We start from the raw sequence: 23,716 nt of genomic DNA, 5'->3' as shown, positions 1-23,716 counted from the left end.
GTGATATAACAGTGTTTAAATAATATACATTTTAAAGAAGTAAAGTTTAAGTATTTTAAGAAATAAGTATTTTCATCTAAAATATAAAGGTTAGCTGGAAGAGATCTCTATCAGGGAAAAGTTCACCTTTGTACATACACTTACATCTTTTACTTTGTTGTTTCTGGTTTTTGTAAACTTTTTTTATGTGCAATAAAGTGACATACATACGTACATAAATACATATAATATAAAGAATAGCCTAAAATTTGCCTTTTTGTAGCTATCCATATTAGCCCTTTGTTTTTAGGAGTAGGTATCATACACATCACAGGGTGATTCAGTAGACGGAAGCAAGATCAACCCTGCGCATTGAGTAAATTAAAAGCAACTCTGATATAAACTTTCACGATTTTTACACATTATTAAATTCCGACCCGTTGTCCCCGTGGTCTCGGAGAAGACTCCGAGACCACGGGGACAACGCCGTCCTCGAAACGTCGGCGGTAAATCTTAAAACTTAGATACGCGATTAAGTCCCGTTGTACAATTTAATAATGTTAAAAGCAACTGTTTTGTAACAGTATCTAAACGTTTAAATTTATTTACGACATACATGAACACCCTACAAACTAGTGGCTCTATGAGCTGTAGACCTCGCAATAAGCTTAATAAATTTAAAAATAAATACTTATTTCATTGAGTCATTATCACAGCGAGCTCACAATGGTCTTAATAGACGCTATAGATAGACCCTACTGGCACGTCTTTTATTTATGCCAATTTCCACCATTTCGAACATTTTGCAAAAAAACGAAACGACAGAAAAAAAAATATAACTACCGAACCTGCTCACAAAATTTCACGAGAATCGGTTGAAAAATGCGACCTGCAGAGGAGAACATTCGGGCATACCGCGAAAACCGAAAATCGCAAATTGCGTTGGATTTTTTATTTTACTCCAATGAAGCCGTAATTAGAGTGACAGAGCAATATGCTCGCAATTTGTGAACTTCGATTTCGTCGTCACTTCGATCGTCAGACTAGAACTCACATCATTCGGTTTTGTGATCTAAATAAATACCTAGTAAATACATCTGTATTACCTGTAGGTAATGTATAATATGTATATATGTACATTTTTGTCAGTTGTGCTTATGAAATATTTTTTTATTTCTATTTTAGACTGTTTACCGCTTTTTTTTTAAATATGAACAGGATTCACATTCATAAATTATTCTGCTCTCCTCCTCTGTACTACAGCCTTAACAATGTCAAGAATGCTGTGATTATAAGACTTTCCATTAAGTTCAAAATTGAACAATGCCGTAAGTGACTTTTTGAAAGACCTTTCTGACTGCAAAAGTGAAAAGGTGTAAGTAAGTGAATTTCAAAAAGACTTTCCTATTGACACTAAGCCGAAATAGTGTAGGTAAGTGAATTTTCAAAAACTTCCGTCAGACTGTAAAAAAAAAGTGTAAGGTGAAGGTGAAGTGAAGGTGTAACTGAATTTCAAAATGGCGTCATGACGTCGTGGAGCGCGGAGTTGGACGAGGCTGCGCAGCTGGCGACTAAAGCCGGCTGTTGGCATACTCTGCTATTTTATTTACTCTGTGCATTGGCCTCTATACCTACGTCCTTCTTGATATTTTCACAGGTAAGTGAAAGTGAAAAATCTCTGTGTATGGAAGTTCATCTACCACAAAATGAAAAAAAAAAACGGAACCCTTATAGGATCACTTTGTTGTCCGTCCGTCCGTCCGTCCGTCTGTCTGTCAAGTCCCTTTATTTCAGGAACGCGTGGAGGTATCGAGTTGAAATTTAAACCATATACTTAGGTCTACGGTCCCTTGAATCTGTGAAAAAATCAAACTTCTAAGTTAATGTAAAAAAAAAGATACGGCCGTTTATGCCGCAAAAAACGTATATTTCAACACTCCTAAGGAAATCAAAATTGATAGGGTGCTTTCCGTTGACCTAGAACTATGAAATTTGGCAAAACTGTAAATTTATTAAAAATTAAATATAAAAATAGTGTAATTTGTACGGAACCCTCGTTGGGCGAGTCCGACTCGCCCCTGGCCGGTTTTTTTTCTATAAATGGCCTATCCTACTTACTTGCTTAGCGTATTATCTCCTGATTCTGAGTCAGTTCATTACTTTGCAAAGCAGTTATGAAAGACAGCGTTTAAATCTAAATAAGAATAGTACACATAATAGAATACTATACCGAGTCGTGACACGCTCTATATGAGCAGAGATTCAGAACGATTATGGAACAAATTCCAATATTTCAATAGCATTACTTAATCGTTAGTAATGCTGTGAGGTAAAATGATTTGGATTTATTTTACGAGTAGGGTGCGAATTTGAACGCTAATATTGCTAAACCTCCGTTCTCTGCTCTTCACCTAATTTTAAGACCTGGAACGAACCCTTTTCTGCAAATAAATGAATAAACTTAAATCTGTCAGAATTTCAGCGGGCTATCATAAAAACCGTATTACCTACTTATAGACAATTTTCGTTTTATTTGTGGAATGAGCTTCCTGCCGAGGTTTTCTCGAAGGACTAAGTACAGTATGGGGTTCTTCAAAGAAGGATGGAATTTAAGAACATCAGTGGGTTGTTTCTAGTTTCAAAAGTTTTTCTACTACAACATCAAAATTGGGTTGCAATTGTTTTCATGCTGAATTTTGTTCTAATCTCTCATTTGGAATTTTTAGATTGTTCCATTTGGAGTTTCCATAGTTTCAATTGCCATACCTTTGCGCCGCGGGTAGCGCGGGGAGGCCTCTTTCAGTAGTTTTTATTTTAGATATATTTAGGGTTGTTAGTTTTCATTTTGTATTATTCATAGATATAAACTGTTTAGACGACAACGGTTTCACTCACAGTTGTCGTCTAAACAGTTTAAAATATGTCTCACGAAAGTTTAATATCGATTCATAGATATATTTAGTTCATAAGTTAAATGTTTATTTGTCTTTTTACTGTCTTTTTCAATAAAATTTTAAGTTTAAATTGAATTTTTTGAACGTCTCTAGGTCTTCACCAACGCCACCCCGGAGCACTGGTGTGCACCCTCGCCTGAGCTGGAGAGCCTGGCTATGCCAGACCAGCTGATCAAATCCCTGACGGTGCCAGAGCACAATGGGGTGTCTGAGAGCTGCCGAGCGTACACTGTGGATCCGCAGACGCTGTTTGTAGTGCTGAATGATTATGTAGACGAGAGGTACGTATAATTAGTTAAACTGTACAGAATTTTTTAATAAGCGTTGGTGGCCTGGCGGCAAGCGCGTGCGACTTTCAATCCGGAGGTCGCGGGTTTAAACCCCGGCTCCTACTAATGAGTTTTTCGGAACTTATGTACCAACGAAATATCATTTGATATTTACCAGTTGCTTTTCGGCGAAGGGAAACATCGTGAGGAAACCGAACTAATCCCAATAAGGCCTAGTTTCCCCTCTGGGTTGGAAGGTCAGATGGCAGTGGCTTTCGTTAAAACTAGTGCCTAAGTCAATTCTTGGGATTAGTTACCAAGCGAACCCCAGGATCCCATGAGCCGTGGCAAAATGCCGGGATAACGCGAGGAAGAAGAGAGTACAGAATTTTTAAAGTTTCGTAGAGGTCTATATTCTAACTGTTCTACTTAACTCATAATCTAATCTGAAATCTCCTGTAAGACTAAGTGAGGCCTGAGTGGACGTTCGAAGCGGAGCGTTCGGCGGGGCGTGCAGCGTGGCGTCGGGCTCACAAGTGATTTGAGCGGCGTGCACTAAGGCCGCTACTATACGCTTGCATTTGTTTAACATGCACGCCGCACGCCCCGCCCCGCTGCACGCCCAACTCGAGCGTCCACTCAGGCCTTACACTAATGAAGGTACCATTTGTAATTTAGAACAGAAATAATCCGGGAAGGCGGTGTGATGCGGAAGGTGACCACGAGACGGCTGGTACCCGCTGAAGGAGAAACGGAAAGAAGAGAACAGGTGTGTGGAAATACCATTATTCGTTTTGTTATGAATGTTATGATCACATGAACTTTGTATTCAATACAAAAACTGAAAATAGAGTTCTGATTTTAAAATGTTACAGTTTTTCTTATATGATTCGATTATGATGACATGATCTTTTATATGAATATATGAGCAGAATGGTGCAAGTTGTCTCAAGATAACAATAACAAATCAAGATGAGATTTTAAACTAAATATTATTAGCTTCCATGTCTTTTGAGTAGAGATGCACCGGATATCCGGTTACTATCCGGTATCCGGCCTATCTAGCCGTTATTTTAGTATCCGGCCGGATACCGGATAGTGACCTACTATCCGGCCGGGTACCGGATAGTAAAATTAACACATTTTGGGGTAAAAAATGGAGTCTAAAAACAATCACGGTCATAATGCTAACGACACAGTAGATAGAAATGAATACGTAACCAATGTCACACAGTACACTTATTTGTTTACACAAAAATACGCGTGCGCACTTTTAACTATAAACGAACTTACTACGTAATGACATGATAAAACTCGTTACGATCCTAGAAATGTGTCCGCGCGAACGTTCACTACGAAACAGGTCAAAACCTGCACGACGCGCACCTGCGCACCAAACTCAAAATATAGGTACCTATAGTTCCGCCGGCCGAATATCTGGCGGCCGGATACCGGATATTCGGCCAGTGTCCAGGCCGGATATCCGGTATCCGGCCAAACAACTATCCGTTGCATCTCTACTTTTGAGTGTTGTAACTGCCTAAGCGGCATTGGTCCTTGACACATTTCTAACAAATTGGTGATAATTTTTAGGGTCTTGTACCCAAAGGGAAAAACGGGACCCTATTACTAAGACATCCACTTTCCGTCTGTCTGTCTGTCCGTCTGCCTGTCCGTATGTCTGTATCTCATGAACATTAATGATGAACATCAATAATAATTATTTGTATATGTACGAGTAATAACTATATTCGGCGACTGTATTATATACCTATTTTACAGATAGCAAAAGTGACAGACGCCATCCAGAAGCTAAGAAAGGAGCCGGCACCGTGTACCAGCGGATGGAGATTCAATACCAGCCAGTATGAAAGGACCCTAGTCACTGAAGTACGTATATTTCTAACGTCATGAAAGATCCTTGCAATAATCGTGCAAATCGTGCGGCGAGTCCTCGAGGACGCCAAATGTCAAATGGTGTGGACATGAAAAAGGAACCTTTAATTAACATACATACCAAATTTCAGGATTGTTCAAGAGATTTCGGTTTGCCCTATTCCGATTGTACCATGGTAACAACATGTTATTACAATCAGAATACGCCTCCTGATCGAATTAACCCATATGAAGGGTAGGTACTACACGGAAAGCATATGTCTAGTCGCTTTTTTCGAAAAATGAGATTTTCATCTCAAAATGAAGAGATCTTAATGAACTATTCGTTATAGGTATCTTTTGCTACCACTGTACAATACATGTAACACAACTTTTTTTAAGTTAAACCGTAGGTCACGGAATTACCAGTTTTGACATTGTTCCAAATTTTAAAACCGTTATCGCGATTTCTCAAAAAGTTACTAAAGTGACTAGACATATTCTTTCCATGCACCCTTCATATCCACTTGGTCAGCATAATTTTTTCGTGCTCTTCTGAGTTTTAATGCGAGAAATTTTCTGTGTGCGGTTTTAGCAAGTTGATTCGTTAACTGCGTATCTTACACCTTACGCCGAATTTCCTATACCTACATACACCTTTAATAGTTATTTACGATACAAGTGCGGAAAAGAGGAACATGTATTCGCACGTGTATCGTACAACGTTTTACAGTAGGTACATATGGGCCTTTAAATTTTCGAAATAGGCACGGAAAGTGCTTATCGCACTAGTCCGGGAAAGTAACACCATATGTACTGTAAATAAATATTTAATATCTGGGTGACCGAGCTTCGCTCGGAAAACATATAAAAACTCGAGAATGCGCGTTTTCCCAGAGATAAGACCTAGCTAGATCGATTTTTCGCCCCCGAAAACCCCCATATAGCAAATTTCATCGAAATCGTTAGAGCCGTTTCCGAGATCCCCGAAATATATTTATTTATTTATATATATATATATATGTATATATATACACATATATATATATATATATATTTATTTATATATATATATATATATATATATAAATAAATATACAAATAAACAAGAATTGCTCGTTTAAAGGTATTAGATTAGATAGATATATAGCTGGTCAACCAAATCTTGTCAGTAAAAAAAGGCGCGAAATTCAAATTTTCTATGGGACGATATCCCTTCGCGCCTACATTTTTCAAATTTGCCGACTTTTTCTACTGACAAGATCTGGTTGACCAAGTATAGATATGTGTTACAGTAGACACAAAACGACGACAGTATGTAGGTACAACTTCGTAGCGGACATCCATTACTGATTGTAATTTGCCCATGAACTATGCATGGCAGACTTATTATCTATCGATTGGTCCTCTGCAGGGCAAAGGCGAAATTGTGAAATACCGCACACTGGCCCTTTGGTTTTGTTTTGATTGATACTGGATATTAATAGCTCTTATCGCTTTATACATAATACTAGAAGTTCATATAATCTGTAGGTAACTAACCTCAGTTAATTAGTTTAGGTATTACGTTTGAGTATTTTAAAACAATATTGTCACTCGTTTCGACAAAAGATTACTTGCGTGCATACATTTAAGTAATGATTTATCACAAAAGTTTAATGAATCAGTAAAACAGGACGGAAAGGATGACTCACGCTAGAACGGTCTGGATCCGGGCCGAGGCGTCCGACACTTCAGTTAGAGCCTGTGCGAAAAGAGAAGGGTCGTGGAATGTATTGAGCCCTATACATTCCACGACTCTTCTCTTTCCGGACAGACTCTTACTTACTTACTTTACCTACTATTTGTAGGAACTGCAACAGTAACTTTGTAATAGCATATATTTATATGGGATTACAAACTTACTTATGCAGTTTTTAGATATTTAAAACGTGACTGATATTGCAATATTTTTAGGTTTTCTATGGCTTGATAAGCTAAAGACTACTTATGTTTAAAATGTGAATCTTGTGGGTATGCTAGAAGTACCTTAGAATTATGGTGATCGTGAGTGAGTGAATCAGTGTCGAAATTAAGGAACTTTGACATACAATAATTCTTAAACTAGAAGTTCAAATTGAATGTTTTTGAGAATATATCTTAAGCATGTTAAGCCCTATATATTACTGAAAATTCAGGGTTCTAGCTTCAGCTAGGACAAAATTACAGGACGTCGAAAATGGCCTGAAGCACTTCGAGAAAAGGATGGTACGGCCGTGCCTCTTTGTTTTGCTCGACTTGGCAGGGGCACTGTCGTGCCACCAGATCTGTAGAAAGCACAGAAATATAAATAATGATACAAAGCAATGATAAGTGTCAGAATAGAGACAATATTTTGTTTTCAGTTCTCGCTAGTGTGCGACAACGACTGGCTGCCTCGCACCAGCAACACGCTGTTCTGGGTCGGCTCCATCTTCGGCAACCTGTTCTTCGGCTGGATGTCCGACAGGTTCGTTGTCGACAACGGCATTCTTTGCAGGGCAGGCTAAAATTTGGATCACTGAAAGCGCTGACTACCATGTGACTGCCTTATCGAACTTAACAAAAGCAACGTCGCAAGTGCCGATAGCACCACTAACACAGAATAAATAATAGTACTAAGTAAAGAATACTCACTCTCTAACAAAACGTGTCTGTTACGATCAGCACAGATATGGCCGCTAGGTGGCGACAGCGCCACGCGCGGCTTATGGCTTTCCCCAAAATTGGGACGGAACGGATGTACTTTTAGCTACCTGTAGCAAAGCGACGAAATCGCGGAGTGAGCCACGCCTGCCACTAACTAGATATCATCACATAAAATCCTTTTCGTCAGATACGGCCGCCGACCAACAATCCTGCTGATGATCTTCTTGGAAGTCCCCCTGGCCATATCGACCTCGTTCATCACATCGTACTGGGGCTACACGACGCTGCGAGTGGCCTGCGGGCTGTTCTTCCCCGCGCTGTACCAGCAGCCCTTCATTCTGGCGCTTGAGCTGATGCCTCCTAATAAACGGACGTCTGCAGGTACCTTCTAGGAATATAATCTTTGAAAAGCTGGACGCCTTTGACCAACTCTAAAGGGCAGTTACGCTCCGTGATTGTTACGCCATTTAGGGTTCATAATAGTCTCAAATCATAGATAGAGTCTGAGCGGAAAGAGAAGAGTCGTGGAATGTAATATAATTGTGACCAAATGTTAGTAAATGATTCCATGACTCTCTTTCCGAACAGACTCTAACTAAAAAACCTTCAAAATTCAACTTTGCCCAATCAATGTTACTGACCTAAAAAACTTAATAGTTACTACGTGCTTTCACAAAAAGACGCATTCGCGGCGCGTTCCCAAAATCTGTCTGACTGCGCTCCCACTGTTATAAAATAAATAAATATAAAAATTGTGTTAACTGCATTTATTTAACCTTAGGTCATTCAACAATGAGTATCAATTCATAGGTGTATCAATATTCTTCTCATCAATCGTCCTATCGAATGATGCTGTATCGGCTGGCAGCTATAGCATTCTTGGTGAGCTCGTCCCGTATCCAGTCTGCCGAAGGTACCAGGGAACCCAGTACAGCTGCGTTGGATATGCAGTTCTGCCGAACTAAGCCGGCCACAATTAGTCCTTCGCCCTGGAGACAGATATTTAGAAAATATTATTGATTTGCATCAATTAAATTTTTAGAAATATATCAACCATAATGGTCGGAGAAAGAAGTAAATTTTGACAGTTGAGTTTACTCTTATATATATAAAGTTAAGACCTACCTACCCTTTAACTGATAGCCTATAACATCATATATATGTATAAGGCTCAATTTATAATATTTACTTCTTACCTTTCCTCCGTCTATAAACCATACCCTGTGGGGTGAATAACTATGTAGGTCATACTGAACAACTTTTACCCGACCCTTTTTCAGGCCACAGTAACGATTCCCGGCCAGTGGGTCGGCTCAGGAATCGCTGGGAAGACAGTGTGACGGCGGATATGATCTGCTTCAGCTTTGCGTCGATAACTGGCAGGAAGTTACGCAGGATCTGGACAGGTGGCACTCTCGTTTCGGAGGCCAAAATTCACTCTGGATCACTGAGCCAAAATAGTTAGTAACGATTAAGGCCTCATAAGGGGCCGAGAGTAAACTTACGTCTGACGGGCACATGACTGGTGAGCCTGAAGCAACAGAACAAGTGCCGCTCGCTCGGCCGCATGCCGCATCGTATGAGGAGCCCTGCTCGGTACAGCCACCGACCGTCACTGTCATAGGCGTCTGGAGGCATAAAATTTATAAAGGGCGTTAAAATTATTCTAAAGTATTTATTCTATACTGATCAACGTCACCCGGCGCGCCGCGGCGGTTTACTGTGAAATTTTCCATACAATAAAATTTAACGAACTCTTTAACGATGACAAACAGGTTGGTGCAACCGACCTTTAGTACAGTTAAGTACGTGAAGTAACTTAACTAAAGCAGATCCTTTACTTAGTGTAACCATTTTGAGAAGAAATTAGGAGTACTTACACATTTTCTTGACAAAGATTTTAAAGCACTAGTTGTGCTTTTCACAATTAAGATGTTAAAATCTAACTTTTAAAATCTAATTCAATATTATCAACATCACAATTTACATTTAGTTACCTAACTGAGGTTGGAATAAAGGGCAGTCGTTTTCGATGCCATCGACTTTCGATGGCTTCCCTAGGATTCGAAGTACTGATAATAAATTATTCGTTATATTTACACCCACTATAAGTAATTTACTTACAAAAAAAGCGCTGGTGGCCTAGCAGTAAGAGCGTGCGACTTTCAATCCGGAGGTCGCGGGTTCGAACCCCGGCTCGTACCAATGAACTACGGAACTTATGTACGAAATATCATTTGATATTCACCAGTCGCTTTTCGGTGAAGGAAAACATCGTGAGGAAACCGGACTAATCCCAACAAGGCCTAGTTTACCCCCTGGGTTGGAAGGTCAGATGGCAGTCGCTTTCGTAAAAATTAGTGCCTACGCCAATTCCTGGGATTAGTTGCCAAGCGGACCCCAGGCTCCCATGAGCCGTGGTAAAATGCCGGGATAACGCGAGGAAGAAGAAGATAAGTAATTTACTTACAAACACTAGTCGGTCTTTCTTATCAAAGCCGACAGCGACACAGTCCCCCGCTAGTGGTGTCTTGAGTCCCAAACAAGCCCCGGTCTGCTTCTCCGGCCAAGGAACCTCTTCGTTCAACAGCAGGAGCGCTGTGTCGTGCTCTCGAGTCCCTGAAACGTTGGAATCGTGTTTATTAAACAACCAATTATAGTTGACATGGACGCCGTAAAGCAGCACATTTTTGGATACCATTAACGCGGTATCAGCAAAGACAATCACTCTCAATACTAAAACTTCAAGGTGGGATCAAAAACATCAAAAGTTTCAAAACCTATTTACATCTCTCTTGTGGAATCCTCGGCAACGCTGAGAAAGATTCGAGAAGACGCTAATACTCTTATATATTGTCTTTTTATTTATGTAAGATATCTAAGTGGGAAACGTCTGGCTGATCACGGGTGACATGGGTGAGTACCGCTAGTGTTCTCAGCCGAGCCAGAGCCCTCAGAGTTTTAAACGCTGTCCAAAAAACGCTGTTTTTGGCATGAAGTAGCTCGGATAGGGGAGAAAAGCGTTTTCTGATTTCGGAAGCAAAGATCCTCTTTGAGCAGCTAACTAATATGAAGACTTAGAGCCCTTTCTGATAACTAATTACCATTATATTACATCATCCGCCCGCCTCTGCGCATCTGACCGCCTTTTATCTGCCTCTATCTTTAATCGATTGTTTTTTTTAAGCTGTATCTTTTACTGAGGTAAATATTATTCTATCTTCTATCTATCATCTAGACTTTAACTTACCCGAGTTGAATTGAGTATTCTTCGCAGTACTATTGACGGCATAATGCTTGTCTGAGCCTGGGAGTTGCACCCACAGATTGGATCCCTTTCCACCTAACACGCAGGAGGCAGACGTCAGCACGATCTTGGATCCTATGACGGCTCCTCCGCAATAGAGACCAGAAGGAGATTTTGTGCGAGGATTGCCTCCATCTCTGAAATCGAAAACACAAAAATAAATTGTAGTTAGTCTCTGTAGGTGTCGAAGCCAACAGCGAGACAATACTCTGATGTGGAGTCATTGAGGCCCAAATATAACCAAGTTAGCTGAATCTTTTCGTCCAGTTAGTTCCGAATGTATTGAGATAATAATTATCCTTTTATTTTTATTTTATTTTATTTTTATTTTATTTATTTGGAGATCCAACAGCTATGACATTAACATAGAAATTTTAGTAGATACAGGAAGCCAAATACTATCATCAAATTTTATCATACTAAACTGGGAGTAAATAAGAATCGGGTTCTGTGCAGCAGCTTGCCAAAGATAAATATGAAAAAAATTTAAACCCATAGGTATACTTGCCGGTACAACCCAATGCACCATGGACATGAGTCCTTCGTTCCCATCCTGCACCCTGAAAAAGAAAACCAAATTATCTATAATATTGCACTCGTATATTGTTTATCTTTTCAATCAAGTTTCGGCACTTTAATGTATAGACACAAGGCAGTGTGACCGCCAAAGTGCTAAGAAGTTCTAAGATTTTATTATCGTATTAAAGATCGATCGTATTACATCGTCTCGTTTATTTTTGTATTAAGTTTTGTCCCCGATGGAAAAAGGGGGGTGTTACAAGTTTAATGTGCATATCTGTGTGTCTGTCCGTGGCATCGTAGCTCCCCAACGGATAAATCGTTTTCAGGGCAGTATTTACTGTAATAGGTACAAGAAACGTGTCGTTTATCTAGAATTAATTGCTCAAAGGGTAACTGGAAGAGATCCCTTAAAGGGATAAGTTCGCTTTTGTACTAATGACGAATGTTATTTTTCCTGTTTTGTTCAGATTTTTGCAAAATAAAGTATTTTACTACTACTACTGCTACGGTTCTTAGATAGTTTTCAACTCTCTAGAAAACTTTGAATGTTCCTCCCTGTTAACTTTCTTTTCTTTCGAAAATCTATCGATGAAACTTGAGAAAAATATTTTCTAATATAATTGTATAATATAACGTATTGTACCTACTTATTAGAGGTTATTTAGCCTTATTGTTTACCTGTATCTGTCTGGCTCCGATCCGTGGCCGTTGGCTCCGGGGTCGTCATATTGGGGAAAACGCAGCACCAGTCCCACTTGCCCGGACAACTGCCAATTCTGCAAGACATAAATGTTTTGAGTAGATAAAGCCTTAAACTAATCAGTCTACTTAAAAAAACAGTTTTAACAGTTCAATTGTGACTCATAGGTACCTACTGTATAATTCACAAAAAAATTTATCAATTTTGGGATTCTTTCTTGGGTCTTATAAAGTTTCTCAGCAGAACAAACCAGCCGAATTAAAACCAGCCAGTCTTGCTAAAAATAGTCTACCTAACCTAACATGCTTTACCTATACAAGCTGTATTACTTGATTTTTGGAATGCCCAGATCTGAGAACAGGTTTGTTTTACCAATGGCTCATCCATTGTATGATCTCTTTTTGTACAGTAGTTTAGTCCACTCCTTTCCATCCTGTTACCCCCTGCTGAGGTGTAATCGCTCGACTCTTTTCCTTCCACTTACTTCGGTCCTGGGCAGCTTGGGTAGCCTCCTCCCACCCCATCCCCAATACATTTTAGTTTAGTCCACAGGGTTAGTAAAAATTAGCAATTGATCTCACTGAGGCCTATTTGTCCACCTAGAACACTGTCTTGCGTGTAATTGCTATCATGTCGCATGTCATCGAGTCCGTCCTACTCTTGCTAGCTTTGTTGAGATGGTTGCTTCAGAATATTATTGCTTGTTTAGTGATTTACCTACCTAATCTCGCTGTCATCGATGACACCGCCTGGTTGGAACACGTGATCTTCCGTGCACATGCTCTCATGAACGCACATCCCGTCTCTGCCGTCCTTTGTCTTGCACGCCTTGGTTTCTGTTGAGAAAATTAATAATAAATATTATAGGACATTCTTACACAGATTGACTAAGTCCCACAGTAAGCTCAAGAAGCCTTGTGTCGTGGGTACTCAGACAACGATAGGTACATATAATATACAAATACATAATTAAGCTTAGTTTTTAATTTTAGTTTGCGATTTTAATTGTAAGGCTTTTTATTGTATGTTGTATGCTGCCTGTGTCTAGTAATAAATGAAAGACAGTATTTATGTATAACATTATTACTGACTTTGATCGGTTTTTAGTTTGTCTGAAACAATACGACAAACTTCCCGCATGGCATCATTCTGTTTAAAACATATATTCTGAACAAATGTGCAATAATTCCTTCAGACAAAGTGCGTCCTAAGTCCATTACTCGTAGAGGTCAGTCAGTAGCAGAAGTGGCTAAGCGGGCGAGATGTTCAAAATTACCTTGACACGCTCTTATTCTCTTAACAAAAAAGTCGCGTCAAGATAATTTTGAACACCTCGCCCGCTTAGCAACTTCTGCAGCTGACTGTATGTGTAAAGCGGGTCAACCCCTTTAGTCCCACGGTCGCGATTGACAATCAAAATAAAATTCTAAATTTAAAGCCGAAAGATCGTTTTTTGCCTAACATATTTAAATCCCTGGTACTCAAGGATGAAACTTACGGCCTGTAGGTGTGAGGTCTATGTCATCATCATCATCGCCACGACGCACACGCAGTGCGGTCGCCAGCGCCACACACGCGCTCAGCACTGCTAGCTGATGTAGTTTCATGGCTGGAACATTTCAGAGGGTCATCATTTATACCTTTGTGCTTGTAGCAGTAGTCATAGTAACTATAGCAACTTTATATTAACCCACAATTATAGACGGGTCTATCGCGATTTATTTTATTAAGTACCTTTTTTTACCGACGTTTGGACACAGGTTTCACTGGTCGTGGTCGCGACTAACACTCTATGCACTGAACAATTTTTGGAACCTAGGTTAGTTCTGTTGCTTTTGAAGTGAAAACTTCTTTAGCGGCGCTGTGCACTTTTTGTGATGTGGATAAAATGTTAAACTCGTTACAGGTGTCACGTGACCGTCTTCGTCTAAAAACTGTTGCTTCAATGTCATTGAGTTTCTTTATTGATTTAAATGCCATCTAGTGAGTTTCGATCTAACTGGTATTAATATAACTCGTGTACTAACAGTGATGTGCTTAGGGGTTTCAAGTAATGCGACGAAATAACGCTAGATGGCGTTAACCTCAATTATACATAGTGCTGCAGACATTTTGCAATAGAGATTGAGTTTTCACTTCTGCCAGCAACTCGTTGTTTTTTGTTCGAGGTTTGGATGTTCTGGTAACCTAGAGACGGCCAAGTTTGGGTTCAAAATACATTAAATTGGTTTTAATGTCGCTCAATAATGTTTGATGTCGTAATAATAGTAGTTTTTATGTTTAATGCAGCACATAACCTCAAGATAACCCCGTGCTATTTCAGATAATTAAGTAGGTAGGTATCTAGTTTCACTACTTGTCTTCTTTGGTTTGGACTTACGTGTAAATTTTTTTAAGGTATTAAATCATATTTATACCGGGTGTCTATATCGCGAATTTATTTTGTTACCTTTAGTTGCGTTTAGTTACCAACGTTTCGACACAGGTTTCACGTCGCGGCTACGTGATGTGATGTCCCAGTAATATGTCAAAACATAGATTTGTGTAACTACCTAATTTCTTTTCTACTTAATGAGATATGTGCTTAAATAGGTACTACTATTAAGACTGACTAACATACCTGTTTATATATCACATGCGATTGCACAGATTAACAATAACTGTTTACAAATCCTTTTAATTTTCGATGTAAAACACACAAAATTTAAATTTGCTGCTACTAAGCTACTTCAATCTTTGTTACACAAATTGCTTTAGTTTTGATAAACATATTCAAAAATATTTGTGCGTCTTCCCTGTCTCGATTCACAGTCATAACTAAACCAGTTTTGTTTTGCAAATAACCGCAAATATATTACACTTTGACGTTTAATATAATCTTTCGAGGTAATCCAATTTGAACCATGTTTTTATCTACATTAAGCTAATATTCCTGTCACATAATATTTGCAGTAAGAATCTTCTTTGAGTCTTCGCAAGATACAAATATGTTTGCAGTTCAAAAACGCATTAAGTAATAAACCACATAGGTCAAAGTAGCGGTAAAAACAAGTTGGTAAGACATTTTATCGATGTAGTTAGTAAAGAACCTATTATGTATGAAATAAAGATTAGTTTAGTTTGTAAATTATGTCGTAGCGAAGTAATGTTTAGGTTCACGGAACTTGATATGAGTCAAATGTAATTAAAGACTATAGGGGTTTGGTGTCATTAATATGTTGTTTATTAAACATAACAATGTTTTTTGAAATGGTAAAATTTCGATTACGCCTAATCGATTTAAAATATCGACGATAAACTTTTTTAACAGATACAACTGGGAACTACTGGGAATAGCTGTTCAAGATAGGAACCATAAATTACATACCGTATTTTAGAAAATGGAAACGTTAAAATCAAGAAGTTAATATGTACTTTAAAAGGACCTTTTAAACCATAGAGAAAAAAATACATAGAGTGCTCACTCCATACATCAGTTCAGACTATTAATTTCAGTGTCTACATCTAGCATCGAGTAGCGGAACTATCAGTACTGCTACTTGACAATAGATGTAGCACCGACCGGAAAGTCTTATCTCAACAGCATAAGACTTTCCGGTCGGTGCTACATCTATTGTCAAGTAGCAGTACTGATAGTTCCGCTACTCGATGCTAGATGCTAATAGTCTTTTTGATACTAAAACTGATGTATGGAGTGAGCACTCTATGTATTTTTTTCTCTATGTTTTAAACCATAAGTGTAAGGCCTGAGTGGACGCTCGAGTTGGGCGTGCAGCGGGGCGGGGCGTGCGGCGTGCATGTTAAACAAATGCAAGCGTAGGAGCGGCCTTAGTGCACGCTGCTCAAATTACTTGTGAGCCCAACGCCACGCTGCACGCCCCGCCGAACGCTCCGCTTCGAGCGTCCACTCAGTTTTCTTTTTTTACGTATTCAAGGTTTTTAATTTTTAAAATTTAAATCATTTCTGTTACAGGAATTGTGGTGGGCATGATGTTTGCCGCGGGTATGTGCCTACTAGCATTGCTGGCGTATGCTGTGCGCGAGTGGTTCTATCTCTCTCTGCTCACCAGTCTGCCCTTCGTTGTTCTTTATGGGTGAGTGAGATGGCAACACGTTAATATTGTGGTAGGCTGCTAATACTGCATACTAAATATATAACCCAGTAACCGAAATACTATCGCAACAAAAATATTTCTAGTCAATCTTTACCCGTACCTATGTGCAATGTGTAATTTCATTCACCTCTGAATTGCGAGACTTAGGGGAGGTAGGGAACCATTGGGCAGTCGGAAGGTTCGGGCACCCACTTGTAAATCAGCCCTGTGTTCCGAATCACGCTCACAACGCTCACAACGCTTACAGTGGAAAAAAAATTGACGTTTGCGCTCAAGGTGCTTACGCCTGGGAGTGTGAGGACCGTGAGCGCCGTCCATTGACGTCCTTCAATGACGTCACGATATCTCATCTAAGCGCTATTAGTGTGAATCGGTCCGATTGTGAGCGCGCTGTGAGCGTAATTAGGAACATAACCCAGGGCCCCTATTCGACATGTACAAATGTCAGATTTCGCGTCCACTTCAATTCAACAGTTGAATGAATCGCATGTTCAAGTGCGGATAATATCATTTGGTACAACCAATAATTCAACAAATATCAACTTTGTTTTATTACTACTTTAAGGTATATAATGGTTTGAGCTGGTTGTCACCTAAATGTGGACTGCTAAGGTCAAATTTTGACACCGGATTGTTCAGATTTAATTGAAGTTCAACACGATACGTCAAACGTCGCTTGTCGAATAAGGCTCCAGGACAATTGACAAGGGGGTGCCCGATCCTCCCGACTGCCCAATGGTCGCCCACCTCCCCTACCTATGTCACAAATTCATGTTTTAAGTTAAAGTTGGACGTTTCAGGTTCTTCTGGATAACCCCTGAATCCCCGCGGTGGCTGGTAGGGCGCGGACGCGTGGCCGAAGCGGAGAAGGTGCTCATTATCCTCGCCAAACGGAACGGCATTACGCTACCCAAAGGGTTTCTGCTGGAGTTACATGTCAGTTATTTGAGTACCTATATGTAAAGCTCCAAACCTTTAGAGTCCATCTCCATCATCATCATCATCATCATCCTGTCCTAGCCGATTTCGGCCTCGGCGACTGGATATTCACTGGCTATTGAGAGCGACGATCGTGAGCTCTCAGGTGGCTGACGTAGCCTATTTTTGCGGCGAATGTACGTCCACACTCACCGCAGGTCAGCACCCCTCCGACAAAATTATAGTTTATGACCGCAGGTGGTCGGGCCTTTAACTCGTCACGCTTCGCGTCGAGTTCCACTCGCCTCTGTTCTTCAAAGGCTCGCACTTTTGTACTCACTATATGCCTCCACTTCGGCCGATCTTGTGCCGAAGTCTCCCAGTGGGATGGTTCAATGTCACATCTCCGCATGTGACGCTTCAGCACATCTTTGTAGCGCAAAAGTTGGCCGCCCTGTTTCCGCTTGCCACTTTGCAACTCAGAGTAGAAGATGCGCTTAGCAACTCTGTCACTAGACATACGGGAGACGTGACCACACCATCGCAGCTGTCGCCGCATTAGATAGGCTTCAATGCCGCTGACATTAGCACGGCGTAGAACTTCGGTGTTCCTGACACGATCTGACCAAGAGATGTTCATAATGTCACGCAGGCATTTAAGGTGAAACCTATCCAATGTCCGAATGTGTTTTCGGTAGAGACACCACGTTTCGGAGGCATACAGGAGATTGGGCAGAACTATTGCCATATACACAGAGACCTTTGTCAGGAGCTTAATGTCATGTGAACGGAACACCTTGACGCGCAGTTTGCCGAAAGCAGCGGCAGCCGCTCCGATTCTACTGTTAATTTCGTCGTCAAGGTGGCACTTGGATGTTATTGTGCTCCCCAGATATCGGAAGCCACCTGCGAAGCCATCTTCTCTATCCGCCAACTACAAGAGAAGAGTAGAGAACAAGGACAACCACTATTTCTTTGCTTTGTTGACCTTGAGAAAGCTTTTGACAGCGTGCCTCGTGAAGCTTTGTGGGTGGTGCTATCGAAACAGGGGTGCACGGCTAAGTTTGTCAGGCTCATTAGACTTCTGCACGACGACATGCAATGCTGTGTCAGCGTAAAGGGCGAAAATTCTGAATACTTTGGTGTCACGTGTGGCGTCAAGCAAGGATGCGTTTTGGCGCCAACACTTTTCGCTCTTTACTTTGCTGTGGTCGTCAGAGATGCCTTACAATCGTTAGCGGATGGCATCCGTATTCGTTTTCGCACTGATGGCAGTGTGTTTAATCTAGCGCGACTAAAGGCGCGCACGAAAGTATCTCTAGCCACTATTACGGAGATAATGTACGCAGACGACCTTTGCTTTGTGACTAGTGATGGGTCGTTACCAGTAACTTACTCAAAGTGGGAATATTCCCGGTAATGCTACCAGTAACATTACCCCCGATCGGTAACATTGAGAAACTTTGAAAAAAATATTAGAATTGTATATGTTTTTTCGTGTTAAATACTTAAATAAAAAACAATGCTATTATTTACAGTCATAAACCAGTCAAAGATTCTCTGAGAGAGTAAATTCCCAATGTTACCGGTAACATTCCCAATATTACTAGGTATTTTTCCAAAGTTACTGGGAATAATACTATCTGGAAATAACGATAAAATAATGCTTAATTGTGTAAAATTAAAGAAAATATGTGTATAAATCAGTTTAATTATTAAAATCAACATTTTGTATAATAATGATTACAGTTTTATGTAAAATATTAACTAAATTATTTAAAATAAAATGAGATTTGTACATTTTTTCCTGGCCATTGTTTTAGCTAGTCATATTTAGAAGATATATAAAAGAATCACCACGCCTTTAGACAATGACCACTTCATAACAGTTAAAGAGTCGTGGTATTTATTTGTACATGGCCATTAACTTATTTTATTTATAAAAAAAATGTAAATGATAGAAATATAATTCAATTATTCAGTACGAGTAGTCTATGTTTTCTAGCAAAATCATTGATATGAAAAGAGAGTCAGTTTTATGGTACGATCCATATTAAGATAAAAATATATTTACCTGCTCATCTTTGTCCATCAATGCTGGTCTTACATCTCTTGTATGTTGCGATGTAGAGGCACGGTCACTGTCACTTGATAGTTGATTGTCACATAATATTGTTGATTTTTTGTCATACTGTCTAAAACTCTCCTTTACATCTTGGGGACTCTTTTTACATTTCAGAATATGACATGCAAATTTTGTTGCGTTTCGAAAGTTGTACACAACACTGCAAAAGTTGCAAGTGAAACTTTTTTTATTGTTTATAGTATTTTGGGTAAAATGACTATACACTTGACTTTTCGGCTTCATTGTAACATATCCAGTCCTCCATCCACTAGTTATCGCAAATAATTAATACGTTCACTCTAACCCGTGTTCTAGATAAGACTAACCCCCTGACTAGGGGTCCAGGTAACAATTGAGATAAGAAACAGATTGAGTGAAAGAGAAAACAGATGCCAAGTGTGAAAGAGACATATTTATGTACATAACGTACTATGAAAATAACTTTTTAACCTTATTTTATCTCATAGAAATCATTACTATCATCAGTTTCGTATGTTACCATCTTTTGGGAATGTTACTGGTAACATTGGTAACTTACTAGTAATATTCCCAAATGGAAACTTACTGGTAGCGGGAATGTTTCCGCAGCCCATCACTATTTGTGACGGATTCCCCAGATAGTCTACAGATGCTTATGACGAGCCTCAATGAGTCCTGTCAGCGCTTCGGCCTTAAAATCAGTGTCAAAAAAACCGAAATCATGGGGTTGGAGACACTAGCGCCCGTTGACGTCAGGCTCGGCGACGACTCTCTTAAGCAAGTAGATAGAGTCCATCTAATTATAAGCTAACACTATAAATAAATAAATAATAAATATTGGGGGACATCTTACACAGATCAACCTAGCCCCAAACTAAGCAAAGCTTGTGCTATGGGTGCTAGGCGACGATATACATACGTATATAGATAAATACATACTTATATACAAAGAAAACATCCATGACTCCGGAACAAATATTAGTGTTCATCACACAAATAAATGCCCTTACCGGGATTCGAACCCAGGACCATCGGCTTAGCAGGCAGGGTCACTACCCACTAGGCCAGACCGGTCACTATGGACAGAGGAAATACCACAATACAGATTTTTTATAGAAATGTTACATGGTAACATTTCTACACTTAGCCATTGACTATGTATTCCATTAATTTGGGTTTTGACGTTTGTATATTTGAAAAGTGTTCTTTAGAGGCCTTTGCCAGGTATTTGAAAAAGACCGGCCAAATCAAAATCGTACTATTAAACGATTGAATGATGACTAATTTCTGTTTGATATTAATAAGTTATTCAAGTGCAACATAAAATCATAAATAAAGTAGATGATTAAGGTTAGTTATTTATTGTCATATCATTTATATGTATTTTTCAGAAAAAAATTAAAGAACAAGAAGATGCAGAGGCGATAATGCGAAATGCCAACGGTCACATAACGGCATTTCCTTTACTCACAAACAAAGAAGAATTCAACAATAGGCGAATAAGCAACATGCTTACGTTCAAACCCAACCCAAAACCTCCAGATGAGACACCTAAACCAGAAAGTATTGAAAGATTAATTGCCTCAGAAGTAGCTGAGATAGTAAATAGAAGAACAAGGCTAAAGAACTCAGACTCTATATTTACAGTAGATTCTCCAACTAATGAAGTTGAAACTTTCAATATAGAAGAAACTCCATCAAAAACACAAATTGAAACATACACATTTCCTTTGACTATAAGAAAGAAATCTGTACAACTTGTAACTAGAATGTTTAAAGAAAGTCCAGACAGTGAAGAAAATAAGAAAATAGATGAACAAAACTCTGAAGGGGATTGCAAAGCATCACTTTTAGATATATTTAGATATCCAAATATCAGAAAAAAGTTTATATTTTTAACTTTTAATTGGATATCCTTGGGTGTTGTGTACAATGGCTTGAGTTATAATACGCCTAATTTAGGAGTGGACGATTACTTAGCATTTTTCATAGGTAAGTAATGGTACTAAAGGTGACAGTCCATTTCCAACCGCAGCTGCACTACTGTTCATTTTACTATGGAAATTGACAGTAACATCGACGCGTTCAGTACCAGTAATGCAGCTGTGGTCAGAAATGGAATGTTACCCTAATGGTATTTTCGAGACTTAATTCGTTTTACATAAAGTAAACACGTATAGACTAGAATATCGCTTTGAGGATGACTCACGTTAGACCGGGCCGACTGGGCTGTGTCCGGGCCGGAGCTTCCGGCGCTTACTTTTCTATGACAGATGATGCTTTCCATAGAAAACGAAGTTCCGGAAGCTCCGGCCCGGACACGGCCCGGTCTAACGTGAGTCATCCTTTACTCTTTGAACAGTTGCGTTTGCAAGCACAAAAAGAACCTTTGCAAGCCAAACAAGAAAAACGAGCAAGTGTGATTGAAAAGCACAAATTGTTGTTTCAGGCGGGGCAGTTGAGGTGCCTTCGTACTTCATTGCATGGCGCTGTATGGAGCGCTACGGGCGACGCTGGGTGCTCTGTGTCTTCAGCTGCATCGGCGGACTGGCTTGCCTGTGCTGCGTGTTTGTACCTGAAGGTAGCTCAATAACTCCCTATCTTAACGAGTCAACAGACCCAAAGATCGAAATTTAAACCAGAAATCCAGAATTTGGTGTCCATTGACATATAATCTGTGTAGGTGTAGGGACAACTAATTAAAAGCTTGTCTCCAATGTATTTTTTATGTAAAGTAATTAATATAACATGCAACATTCGCAGCAATGAAAAATTCCCTTAGAAGGCAAAAGTTTGCTTGGCTTAGGTAGTTGCACTTTGTTACATTTTGTATTTAGTATTTTTTTAATGACAGACTGGCCATGGATCACAGTAGCTCTAGCGATGGTGGGCCGTCTATGCATCGGAGCCTCTTTTTCCGTGTTCTACGTGCAGATCGGGGAGCTACTGCCCACGGTGCTGCGGGCACAAGCCATGGGCGCCTCCAGCTTTATAGCGGGCCTAGGGCTTCTGGCATGCCCATACATCGTGCACTTGGTAAGAATGGCTGTTTTGCCGGTGTTCAGGCTAAGTAGACTTTAAGTCTTTTGAAAATGTTGACATCGATTTCATTTCCACTCCTTGACCCTGGATGGTACCTTGGCTGGATAGCAGGCACAGGGTTTTTGCTGAGACAAAGTACCTCAATTGAAAATAATAAAAAAATGGATTCCATTGCTACAAGAAACAGACATCACAATTGACTCCCACAGGGGAGCATCCTTGGACCTTAATGTTTTAGTAATTTGTTTAAAAAGTGAGATTTGAGTAGTTAACGTACAATTTTATCACAATACAGGGTGCTTCCCGTAACAAGAGCAATAAATTAAAATAAAGGCTGTACTCCTCAAACTGACCAACATTTGTTCAGCATATTAATAAACTCACATTTATAGACGGGTCTAACGCGAAATTTATTCAATTACCTTTATTTACCGACGTTTCGATACAGGTTTTACTGTACAGGACAGGTTAAATATTATATTTGTTCAGCAACTTTTAAAAATTATGAATCCTGTAGACTTCCTCTTTTTCATACAAAATAAATATTGCCTTCAATGTACGCTGACATCTGTGTGTTTGACCTTTGACGTTGCTTGTCACGCTTTAAACATAACAAAATTTGCAATACATTGCGTCTTAGAATGAACTTAAAAGTGTAATAAAAATCAAAACATGAGTTATTCTCAGAAGTTGCTGAACAAATGTTCGTCAGTTTGAGGAGCACAGCCTACAGTTTAATTTATTGCTCCTGTTACAGGAAGCACCCTGTATAATATTTTATACTTTCCAGGCCGTGTATTTAAGAGCACTCCCGCTGATCGTCCTCGGTATACTAGCAGTTCTCGCGGGCATCATGTCACTGTTCCTACCAGAGACCCTGAACCAGCCCCTGCCGCAGACCTTGGGTGACGGCGAGCTCTTTGGCAGAAACTTCAAGATCTTCAGCTGTGTTGATGTGAACAGCAATGTTCGGGAATACGAAGACGTCTGTTAATCGTGCAAATTATTTCCACAAGAAATTGGTCATTACCCTTCATAACTATTTGAAGGGTAATGACCAATTTCTCAAGAAATTGATTCTAAAGTGCCTGATAAAAAAAACAAAATATCAGCGTAAAGATGTAGTACGGTCAGCAGCAATAATTGCGAAGCGGGCGAGTTGTGAAATGACCTAGGTGACAAGAAATAGGTGACAATAAATTAACACAGAGTCAAAGCTTGAATGATATAAATTTATCTAAAAAGAAATGTGCACATCGCTCTA

General features: G+C 39.6%; 2 protein-coding genes across 3 annotated transcripts in view; both read left to right on the top strand.

Moving 5' to 3' along the window:
* LOC134657817 (facilitated trehalose transporter Tret1-like) overlaps positions 1–23,716 on the top strand; it is a 404,724-nt gene that overhangs the window by 11,273 nt on the left and 369,735 nt on the right. The window lies entirely within an intron of this gene.
* Positions 1,492–23,491, top strand: LOC134657801 (organic cation transporter 1-like). 2 transcript variants are annotated; one of them, XM_063513362.1, is made up of 12 exons: positions 1,492–1,636; positions 3,027–3,214; positions 3,881–3,971; positions 4,985–5,092; positions 7,462–7,565; positions 7,932–8,125; positions 16,247–16,367; positions 17,189–17,324; positions 20,802–21,402; positions 21,860–21,991; positions 22,265–22,446; positions 23,243–23,491. In XM_063513362.1, the coding sequence occupies exons 1-12, from the start codon at positions 1,505–1,507 to the stop codon at positions 23,444–23,446; spliced, it is 2,193 nt and encodes a 730-aa protein (XP_063369432.1). In that variant the 5' UTR covers positions 1,492–1,504; the 3' UTR covers positions 23,447–23,491. The 2 variants fall into 2 exon arrangements, with proteins under 2 accessions (XP_063369432.1, XP_063369433.1); XM_063513363.1 differs by lacking the exon at positions 1,492–1,636 and having other exon boundaries at positions 3,086–3,214; positions 3,886–3,971.

This window comes from Cydia amplana, chromosome 21 (assembly GCF_948474715.1).
Source record: "Cydia amplana chromosome 21, ilCydAmpl1.1, whole genome shotgun sequence".
NCBI lineage: Eukaryota > Metazoa > Arthropoda > Insecta > Lepidoptera > Tortricidae > Cydia > Cydia amplana.
The sequence above is the reverse complement of the archived record's forward strand: the minus strand, read 5'-3'. Positions and strand labels throughout refer to the sequence as shown.